Genomic DNA, 11397 nt, shown 5'->3' on the forward strand with positions numbered 1-11397 from the left:
ATGGCCCGCGGGATCCCAACCCATTGGAGGGCGGTGGCCCTGCATCCCTGGGCTCCTCAGGACAACTCTCCACAAGCACCAGCTGCTTTCTTGCGCAGGGACGCGGTGAAAGCCCACGGCAGCAGCGGCTCCCATGGGTCAAGTTCGCGGCTGCCCGCCCCCTGGCCGTACTGGAGGCCTTCCGGCGCGGAGAGGCTCGGCCTCGCGCGGTGGCGCCACCTGGGGAAAAGTTTGCAGGAGCGCCGCGGGGGCCTCGCTCGACCTGATGGCCGCTCCCCCTGCGGCGCCTGGTCACGCCCAGGCTCGAGCGCCCCGCGGCATCCCCGCCCCGAGCCTCCTCCTCCGACCCCAAGGGTCGCCTGGGGGAAACGCCTTGGGGCTCCTTGGGTGGGTCGAGCAGCAAGTGTCCCGGGAAGACGCACGGTGCGCGAGGAGGGTCCGGGGCGCCCAGCGGGGCACTCCGGAGGGCAGCCCCCGCGCGGTCCTCGCCCCCGCCCCCCGCGCGGCGCCCCGTTATCCCCAGTGCGCAGGCCCAGCCGCCCCAGCGCGCACGTCCTGGGCTCGGGAGCGCTGCGGGCTCCCAGCCACCCACGTGAACCTGTTAGCCGCTGCCCGGCCCCGGCCGCTGCTGGCTGCTCGGCTTGGACCTCTTGCGGCCCGGCGGTGAGTTTCCTGCGTGAGCAGCGGCGGGGCGTTCTCCCGCGCCGTTACGGGCGAAGTTCCGCGCCCCTACTTTGCTGCGACCTTTGCCGGCTCGCCGGCGGGTGCGGCGGCAAGCGTCTGCGCGGGGCGGAAGGACGCTTTGCTGCGGGAGGGAGGGCTCCGTGTCAATTTTTTTGTGCGACCAACCGTTCCTGGAGCCTGTGGCGCGCGGGCGGCGAGCGCGGAGACCCCGGCGTGGTAGAGCCATGGATGGACCGGATCGGGGCCTTGGACTCCGCAAAAAGCTGCGGTCACGGTATCAGCGAGACCGGGAGATGCGCTCCCGGGTTGGTCTGGGGGCCGGCTTGGCGGGCGGCGGGGCGGCTGGACTCGGGCGCCCTCTCTCGCTTTGTCGACCTGCTCCCACAGGGAAGACAATGGGAAGCCCCGCCGAGGAAGCGTAGCGAGTCCACCTTGGCCAAAGAGGACATCATCGATGGGTTTGCCAGGACCAGCTTTGTCCCTTTTGAAGCGCTGGAGGTAAGCGCCCCCTCCACCCTTCTGCCTTTACGCACAAAAATTGGGAAAAAAAATGGTTTCTGTGTTCCTTCCAGAAACAGCACTGTTACTTGCACTTGGCTTCTGCTCCTAACTTTGCCACTCTGTATGTATTTAACACTAAGCAAATTTCATAATCCTTTGTACCTCATTTTAAAGGTGTTGAATATATAGATTGCTACTATCCCTTCCAGCAGTGGAAGTATGTGATTTTACAGATGACTGAATGCTCTGAATAAGAGTAAGAAAGCTTTTTTTTTACAGTGTCTACAGGTCAATCCAAAGTGCTGTAAGTGTCCTGGGCTCTTAGGTTGTTTGGTATCATTGGAAACTATAGTATCGAGTTGTTTTTTAAAATAGGCTCAAATTTTCACTTTTCTTAGTGTTTCACTTTGACTTGTAGTGATACCTACTTAGAACTTTTAACTAGTGCAGAGGATGACAAGATGTCTGGAAAAATCATTATTTGAAATACTCTCCAGATAAATAAATAAATATTCTCCCAGTATTAGGGATTGAATTTACGGGTGCTCTTCACTGAGCTACATCCCCAGCCCTTGTAAGAATTGCTTTATTTTGAGGCATGGTCTCACTACATTGCCCAAGTTGGCCTTGAACTTGTGATCCTTCTGCCTCAGCCTCCTCCATAGCTAGGATTGCAGGCATGTTCCACCATGCTTGGCACTCTGGTTATATTATTTATTGTGCTGCCATATGAATTTTCCACCTGTTCTTCTAACTAAACTTAATTGTGTGTGTGTATATATATTTATTTATTAGGGGATTCTATCTTAAAATGAAAGAGTGGCATAAAAAAGAAAAACCACAAGTATTACAGAAAGTCTTTAAATAGATATTGGTTTTAGTTTTACCATGTATAACCTGTGTATCTTTGTGCAAGTTATTCAAATCTCTGATCACTTGGCTCCTTGGATGTGAATTCGAGTGATAACATTGCGTATATTTCTTTATATCTATAGGTAAATGCTGGCATTACTCAAATAAGAAGGGCTTAGAATTATAACTATTGATAACTCCTTTGAAAAGATGTTCTAAGAAGTAAAATGGGCCTATGAAAAATTCTTTAAACATAAAGTCCTATCCACCTGTTCATCATTATTAATTGTTACTATTGTTAGGCTTTTCATGCAGAATGCATGCTACTTAATTAATATTTGGATTATCAGATATGAGTTTTTAATTTGTGGAATGTAGTTTTTCTTTAATGTTATCAAGACATATTGCATTAATATTTATTGGTACTATCTTTGTGTTCCTAGAGAAGTCCCTACATTATCATGATTTATTTCATTTATTGAACGTTTATTTTAAATAAACATTTAAGAATGTATATTCTTAAATGCTCTGCTTTAGCTATATGCAACTGCCTGCACAGTGGACAGACCCCCCACCTGACCATGGTGCACTCCTCTTCCATCCTTGCCATGCGGGATGAGCAGAGCAAACCAGCCCCTCAGGTCCAGAAACCACACACCAAACCGCCCCCCCCATTCCCATGAAGAAGGTGAGATGATGTCCTCCCCTTTCTTACCCTCTTTCTCTTCCTACCTCCTTTTGGCCAATCCTAGAGCCTCTTGGGCAGCACCAGGGCTAGGCATTGATCCAGGGGACTTTGGATGCTGCAGTCCTTTTGGAGAGTCAGGGCCTTGAGCTGACACCCAGGGTAGGGTCCTGTCTGAGCTACTGCGATCCCAGATTGCCTACTTCTCTGCAGATATCAGGGGGGCTGGGGCCCCTGTGTGGCAGATTGGTAAAGGATGGTGTTGGTGACAGGTTTCTGAACCTTGCCACAAATTTGGGACCCTCTCCCCCTCTCCCCAGCCTTTCAGCAGCCAGGGGAATGAGCTGGGATTTAAGCCCCTCTCCTCTCCTCTCTAGCCCTCCTCTGTGTCCCTGTGGTCACTGGGGCAGCCTTTCTGCATTGAGCTGATCCAGGGCAGCAAAATCAATGCTGATGAGCAGATGAAGGTAGGGGCTCGGGTACCAGGTGAGTGGACAGGTGTTTTTTTTTTTTTGTTTTTGTTTTTTTTTTTCACAAACAGGGTGTGCTGTAGCCTGGAGGGGCAGCAGAGAAAGAAGAGTGGGAGGGTGTCACACAAAAGTCACCTGGACACATTACTCATTATCTCTGCATGGATTGGCTGTGAACCACATCCAAACAATAAGAGGGGAGGGGAGCAGGCCAGCAGGCCAGGGAGGCCAATTAATGGAAACCTGGGCCAAGCAACTTGTGGGTATTTGACTTTGGTGGAGCTTGTGGAATCAGGCACAGCCTATTGAAGTAGGAGGCCCAGTCAGAGATGTGTAAGGCACCATAGAAGCTGGCTGCAGCTGGGCTGAGGTGCTTCCAGGGGTTAGCAACCCAGGGGTGCCCAGAGTCTGGGGGACACTGCACATGGTTCCCCCTGGAAGCTGAGCCCCCATGGGCTTGGGGAACAGTGCCCTGTTGTCTCTTCAAACAGCACTTTCATGGCTCCTCTGCACTCAGAACCACCTGCAGAGGTGGATTTATTATCCCATTTCTGGGAGGTGATGCCTGTCTGGGTCCACAGAGTGTAGCATGTCTTGTCTGGGTCTCTTTTTTGGCATTACTTTACAATCTGGGAAGGGGGGTGTGTCTGCAGGAGTCATGGAGGATTGGGTGGGAGCAGCTCTGGGGATGGGCTGGCAGGTTGGAACTGGAACAGGTGCAATGGAGACTGGAGACACATGGGGCTCAGAAGATGCTAGGCATGAAGGTAGCCAGAGCTGTTAGAAGCAGAAGGGACCCTGGAACTTCTGAACCCTGATGAGGAAACAGGTTCTGAGTTGACCCACAGAGTCAAGTGTACTGAGACTGGCTTGCCCCAGTACAGCCTGGGGTACCAATTCCCCAAGACACCTGTACCACTGAGCTGCCAGCCTACACTCTGCTGGACCACTCTCAATGCAAGAAGTAGATTTGGACCCCTGTGTAAATGGGGACTTTCAAGGAGAGGATTGGAACTTTAGATGGGGTGGGGCCTTCACTCCCTCATCCATGCCCTGTACCCCTTCCCCAGCTGGTGGTGCAGGCCGGGCTCTTCCATGGCAATGAGATGCTGTGCAAGACGATGTCCAGCTTGGAGGTGAGCGTGTGCTCAGAGCCCATGTGGAAGCAGCATCTGGAGTTTGACATCAACATCTGTGACCTGCTGCGCATGGCCCGGCTCTGCTTTGCACTCTATGCGGTGATGGAGAAGGCCAAGAAGGCGTACTCTAGCAAAAGTCCAAGAAGGAGGTGGGTTGTGCTGACTGGGAGAGCCCCAGGCCTCAGACACCCAGTGAAACCCCAGGCCTCAGACACCCAGTGAAACCCCTTACTGGGGCCTCTTGCAATCCTGCTCCCACAGGCAGGCACCCTGAGAACAGGGTTCTGGGAGAGCCTGGGGACCCCAGTCTCTCTGCCTGCCCTAGTCTGGCTCCTTAGTCTGGCTTCCTGTGCTGCCTGAGTAACAGCTCATGAGTTGCCTGACTTGAAATATCTAGCCCAGACCTGTGGTCCTTTGGGGTCCTGGAGGCAGCTCCCTTGGTGGAAGGACAGTGTTCTCAGGGGGATAGAAATGATGAGTTAGTGGCTGCCTGGGGAGAGTGTGGCTGGGCCCCAAGTCACTAGACCCAGGATGTGACTTGCCCCTGGTCCTGGGCCAGCTATGGGACTGGTGGGCTTACTCAAGTGTCTCTGGATGCTGGGTGTGAAGATGTAGGCAGCCAGGAAGGGATCTTGCTGGCTTAATTACTGAAACTCTGATAGGAAAGAGATAGCGGGTCCTTCCCCTCCTCCTAGGTCTAACTTGGAGACCTTCCATGCAGTCTGGATCTTCTCTCCTGGTTGGCCTGGAGACTGGTTCCATTCTGCATATGAACAAGAAGAGGCTCACTCTGATCTGTAGTATCCTTCTCCAGGACTGCCCAATCGCCTGGGCCAACCTCATGCTGTTTGACTACAAGGACCAGCTCAAGACTGGGGAGCTCTGCCTCTACATGTGGCCCTCTGTCCAAGGTGGACCCAGGCCAAGCAGGGAGAGGCTCTTGGAGGGTGAGGCATCCAGAACTGGTTCCCCTACAACTACATCTCTCCCTGCCTTCAGATGAGAAAGGAGACCTGCTGAACCTCATGGGTACCGTGCATAGCAATCCCAACACAGAGAGTGCTGTCACCCTGGTCATCTACCTGCCCGAGGTGGCCCCTCACCCTGTGTACTACCCTGCCCTGGAGAAGGTCAGTGAGGTCCTTCTTGGAAGCTGAGCGCTAACCAGGAGCTTTCCTGGAGGTCCTCAGACGGGGTCCCTGGCCACCCCAGGCTTTGCCCATTGCTGGGGGCTGAGTCATCATGCTGATTTGAGGCCTTCCAGTAGCTATGTGGCCCACCAGGAGATGTTGGTGATGTCTGATGACATTTTGCTGTCACAGCCAATGGGAGAGGTGCTACTGGCCTGTGGCAGGCTGAGCCTGGAGATGCTACTGAATGCCCTGCAGTGTGCAGGAGGGCTCCCACCAGCAAGAGTGGTTGGCAGTAGTGCTGAGGTGCAGACGCCCTGCCTAGAGCCCTGCCAGTGCTGGCCCAGGCCTGGGGAGCTCACAGTAGGGACACTTGTTGCAGATTCTAGAGCTGGGACGTCACAGGGAGCATGGGCCTACCACCAAGGAGGAGGTGAGCTGGGGTGCTGGTGGGGCATGGAGCCAGGTGCTGGGCTGGAGGCCTCACTCTGCCTGCACCCCTTAGAAGCTGCAGCTGCAGGGAATCCTGGAGCAGCGGGGGTCGGGAGAGCTGTATGAACATGAGAAGGACCTGATGTGGAAGATGCGGCATGAAGTGCAGGAGCACTTCCCAGGGGCTCTGGCCCACCTGCTGCTCGTGACCAAGTGGAACAAGCATGAGGATGTGGCCCAGGTGGGTGGAGAGGGGCACCAGGGGTACAGCTGGAGTAGAGAGATAGCAGTGGGCCCCCCACCACCTGACTGCAAAGCGCCCTCCAGATGCTCTACCTGCTGTGCTCCTGGCCTGAGCTTCCTGTCCTGAATGCCCTGGAGCTGCTGGACTTCAGCTTCCCCGACTGCCACATGGGCTCCTTTGCCATCAGGTCCCTGCGGAAACTGACGTGAGTCCCAGCTGGGCACTGAGGCCCACAGGCTGCCAGCTCCTCACTAAGACAGCTTGCCCTGGCAACCTGGAAGTGGGTGCTGGGTGGAGATGAGCCTAGGCTGGCCTCACCCTCTTTCCAGTCACCTGCCAGCTGGAGACCTCTGTCCTGAGTTTCAGAACCCCAGACTCAACCAGCCTTCCTCCCCTACAGGGACGATGAGCTTTTCCAGTGCTTGCTGCAGCTGGTGCAGGTCCTCAAGTACAAGTCCTACCTGGAGTGCGAACTGACCCAATTCTTGTTGGACCGGGCTCTGGCCAACCAAAAGATTGGCCACTTCCTATTCTGGCATCTTCGGTAGCTGGATGCACCCCTGCTGATTCCTTGGGAACCTAGAAAAGCCATGGGGGATGAGGGTCTCCTGGCCTGCTGACCTCATGTTTACTGGGCTGGGGAGGGGCTATGTGCCACTCCTGGCCATTCTCAGCCCCATCTTCTCCCTCCAGCTCTGAGATGCATGTGCCGTCCGTGGCCTTGTGTTTTGGCCTCATCATGGAGGCCTACTTCAGGGGCAGCACCCACCACATGAAGGTGCTGATGAAGCAGGTGAGGCTCAGAGTGCCTGTGCCTGAGGTGGGCTCCCCTTCCAGGCCCCTTCACAGTCATACTCCTGGTTCTGGCTCAGGCTCATGTGCACTGCTGCTACTCCATTCTGCCCACCAGGTGGAAGCACTGAGCAAGCTGTAGGCCCTGAGCGACTTTGTGAAGGTGAGCTCCCAGAAGACCACCAAGCCCCAAACTAAGGAGCTGATGCACTTGTACATGCACCAGGACAGTTACCTAGAAGCCCTTTCACACTTGCAGTCCCCATTGGACCCCGGCAGGATGCTGGCAGAAGTCTGGTGAGCCCCAGGCCTAGCCCCACCTGGAGCCAGGCCCTAAGCCCCCTCTCCCGCCCTAAGCCCCCAACCACCCAGGCCAACACTGCCCTCTGCCTGCAGTGTGGAAAGGTGCACCTTCATGGACTCCAAGATGAAACCCCTGTGGATCATGTACAGCAGTGAGGAGGCAGGCAGTGCTGACAGCGTTGGCATCATCTTTAAGAACGGGGATGGTGAGCCAGGCTGGGCAGGGGACATGCTGAGGCCTTGGCCTTCTCACCTAGGCCCATACTGTTCTGTGGTCGGCCCCAGGGGGTTCCCTGAGAAGACAGAGCTCAGATACTCTGAGCCTTGCATGGGTGTATAACCCACTAGAAACGCCTGCCCTTCCAGACCTCCGCCAGGACATGCTGACTCTGCAGATGATCCAGCTCATGGACGCCCTGTGGATGCAGAAGGGCCTGGACCTAAGGTGGGGCCTCTACCCATCACCTGTTTGTTTGGGTCTGTAACAGGCCTCAGAGCCTGCTCCTGGAGGAGTTCCTGGTCTAAACTGACACCTCCATGTTGGCTGTGAGAGGGGCTGTTCTTACAAGAGGGGTACGGCAGCTGGAGGGGTTTGGGTAAGGCCATTCCTGGTGCTCAGCTCCTATTTCCTGGCTTCCTACCCCTTGGGGAGCAGTGCCACCTTCTTCCAAGCCCACTGACTCATTCTCTTCAGAGCAAACATGAGCCCAGCCAAGGTGTGCTCTGCAACTTGGGTGCCAGTTCTGTGTCTCTGAGGCACCTTCCCCAGAGCCCCACACCCCGTCTGGCATCCTCAGGGATTTGAGCCGTGTTCCCTGTGGTTTTGTTGGGTGCCTCAATTTCCAGGGGGTTCCAGTAGCCCCAGAGAATGTCCTTAACCATAGTGACTGCCTGTGCCTCTTCTCATGTGCTAGGATGACCCCCTATGGCTGCCTTCCCACTGGTGACTGCATGGGCCTCATTGAGGCGGTGCAGCACTCGGACACCATTGCCAGCATCCAGCTGAACCAGAGCAACCTGGCTGCCATGGCTGCCTTCAACAAGGATGCCCTGCTCAACTGGCTCAAGTCCAAGAACCCTGGGTAGGCTTTCTTATTCCTGGGAGAGGCTCCATAGAGTGAAAGGTGAGGGAAGGCCTGTGACAGTTTCCATGGCTGCTTGGCTCAGCTGAGCACTGGCCCACATCTGATTTGGGGCAGGACAGAGAAGGTCACTGTTCCCGGGTGTCCATTTTTCATGGCTGTGTTATGCTACTCAACTCTTTGGGCATTAAAACCACCACCGTGTTTAGTCACAGATATGTAGCTTGAGTGGGTTCTGCTGAGTGTTTCTGCTGTGGTTTGAAATAGCTGGTGCTATGGCTAGCATCTGTGATATTGCCTGAGCCCAGAGCATGTACCAAGGGCCCAGTCACACACCTAGGCACTTGGCTGTCAGTTGTGCCTCTTTGTGCAGCCTCTCTTCATCTAATAGTCCTTGTCTTCTCTGAATGGTATTGTGTGGAAGAAGGGGGCAATTTCAAGCTGGGCATGGTGACCTATGCTCCAGAATAATGCCCTCCTTGTTGATTAACACAAGGCCAGATTCAAGAGGAGGGAAAATATAAGGAGCCCTGGTTTTCAATCTTCCCCACCCAGAGAAGCCCTGGATCGAGCCATTGAGGAGTTCACCCTCTCTTGTGCCGGCTACTGTGTGGCCACATATGTGCTGGGCATCGGTGACCGGCACAGTGACAAAATCATGATCCGTGAGAATGGGCAGGTAAGGGGCACTGTGTTCAGCTGCCCGGTGAGCTTGTCCTACATGCCTGGCCCAGGGGCCTCTCTGCCCTTCCCACAGCTCCCAGAAGAGTGCCCCAAGTCCTGCTGACTTCCTCTAAACAGAACCTCTCTTTGTGAAGCCTGTTCAGTAGCTGCCCTTCATTCCCCTCAGCTATTTCATATTGACTTTGGCCACTTTCTGGGGAATTTCAAGACCAAGTTTGGAATCAACCATGAGCGAGTCCCATTCATCCTCACCCATGACTTTGTCCACGTGATTCAGCAGGGAAAGACTACTGATAATGAGAAGTTTGAAAGGTGAGGGTGCCCAGGGCCCTGGTGAGGGGACAGTGTCCAGCCAGGGGCAGGGATGGGGACATACCCTCAGCCTAACTCCTGCCTCCACCCTGGGGGTGCTGCCTTCTCTGCAGGTGCACCCCAATCCCAGAGTACCCTGTTGGGCAGTGCAAACAGGAGGTCCATGGGAGGTGTAGGAGGCAGGCCCAGGCAGGGGCATTGGTTAGAGTATCTGGGTACACCCATAATACGACCAGGGGCAGACACTCAGGGGCAGGTGCTGGCTGGATGCAGAGCCTCTGCTGATTTGGGGCTGGTGGTGGCAGGGAGGACACAGGGCTGTACCTATTTCCTCCACCTCTGCAGGTTTCGAGGCTACTGTGAACAGGCCTACAGCATTCTGCAGCGCCATGGGCTCCTCTTCCTCCAACTCTTTGCTCTGATGCAGGCAGCAGGCCTGCCTGAGCTCAGCTCCTCCAAAGAAATCCAGTATTTGAAGGTATGCCAGCACAGGGCCACACCAGACTAGAGGCCAGAGTCCACCACAAACTTCCCAAAGCCTGCCTGAACCTCTACAGCTGCGGACGAGCCTGTCTGCCATATGTATAGTATAAAAAATGAGCTTGGCAGAGCTCATCCTGGTCAGAGTGCATCTTGCCCGAACAGCTCGGGGACCTAGGAGATTCACCTCACAGATGGGGGCCCTCATGCCGTCCCAGGCCCAGCATTGCAGTATGGTGCGAAGTGGCCAGAATGTTGCACTCCCTGGGCCTACTCCCGCCCAATTGAAGGTGAACTGTGATCTTGTTTGGTCATCCCATGTGTCCTCAGTGTCTTTCATGCATGTGATAAAGTCTCTTGTAGGTTTGCAAGACACTTTCCATTCCTGTCTTTTCAGTTGGTGAGAGGCAGTGTGGGAGGGGGTGTATTCCCTAAAGCTTCTCCTGCCCTTCTCTCAGCTAAGATGAGGCCGCCTGACCATCTGCTTGCAGTTCTTTTAGGAAGGAATTTCGACAACCCAAGGGGGCAGGAGTACAGGGAGGCAGAAGGGATTGCAGATACAGCAGGGTCAGGACCGCTGAATGTTGATGCAGTTGTGATGATTCTGTCCCAGGACACTCTGGCGCTGGGGAAGACAGAGGAGGAGGGGCTGAAGCACTTCCGGGTGAAGTTCAATGAAGCCCTGAGGGAGAGCTGGAAGACCAAAGTGAACTGGCTGGCACACAACCTGACCAAAGACAACCGGCAATAGTGGCCACCTCTGAGCTGCCACAGGCTGACAAACCTGTTCTGAGGATAGCTACCCTGGGTTGTCCTAGATGGGGCCTCACACCTGAACTACACCTCATGGTAAAGAAAAACACAATTGCATTTTGTTTACACTAGTTATTTAGATAGACAGGAAATGTTTCAAGATGATGGGGGAATGTGGTGGACATTATTATCCAAAGTAGATGTACAAAGACACAAATTGGTGTAAATATACTTTGTATACAACAAGAGATATGAAAAATTGTGTTTTATTTGTGTAATAAGAATTGTAATATATTCTGCTGTCATATAAAAAAAAACTATTATAAAGAACCAAACAGCCAGGGCTGGGGTTGTAAGCTCAGTAGTAGAGTGCTTGCTTCACACGTGTGAGGCGCTGGTTTCAATCTTCAGCACCACATAAAAATAAATTAAAAATAAAGGTATTTGTCTATCTACAAGTGAAAAATAACAAAAAGAACAAAACACCATAAATGCAAACGCACCCAAGTGCAGAGGAGGGGTGCTGCACTGTGTCCAAGCACTGTGAGTTGGGCACCTTGAGTTTGTACCTTGCTCTTGTCTTAGGATGGGCATTCCAGGTCTTCCAGCTGGTGGATCTTGCCCAGCAAAGACTGACCTCCTCTTGGGGAAGCCTTGTTCCCAGGCTCCCGACCTAGCAGTTACTTGGCCTCCTGTCCACTTAGGACACCTCAATCCCCAGATCACCTTCTGCCACCTGTGTGCCCCCCCCCTGCATGTTCTCCATTGACCAAGTCCTGGGCAGCTCCCAAAGAAGCCAGGGTACCCTCCAGACACAGGGATGCTTACTCTTCACTGCTAAAGTGACTCTCAGG

General features: G+C 54.0%; 1 protein-coding gene across 1 annotated transcript; it reads left to right on the forward strand.

The window, feature by feature from the left end:
- LOC308635273 (phosphatidylinositol 4,5-bisphosphate 3-kinase catalytic subunit delta isoform-like) lies at nt 1-10541 on the forward strand (the record flags this gene model as incomplete). Its single annotated transcript, XM_081269634.1, is given in 22 exon segments — nt 1-1182; nt 1465-1489; nt 2575-2702; nt 2705-2725; nt 3100-3189; nt 4263-4484; nt 5146-5242; nt 5331-5461; nt 5844-5894; nt 5967-6134; nt 6221-6342; nt 6538-6681; nt 6831-6930; nt 7048-7068; nt 7072-7226; nt 7326-7438; nt 7581-7677; nt 8147-8314; nt 8870-8993; nt 9165-9310; nt 9656-9788; nt 10404-10541. Coding segments are annotated over 22 exon segments (3576 nt in total).
- Nucleotides 10542-11397: the final 856 nt, after the last annotated feature.

Source organism: Spermophilus citellus, assembly GCF_964194105.1.
Source record: "Spermophilus citellus genome assembly, chromosome: 16".
Lineage (NCBI taxonomy): Eukaryota > Metazoa > Chordata > Mammalia > Rodentia > Sciuridae > Spermophilus > Spermophilus citellus.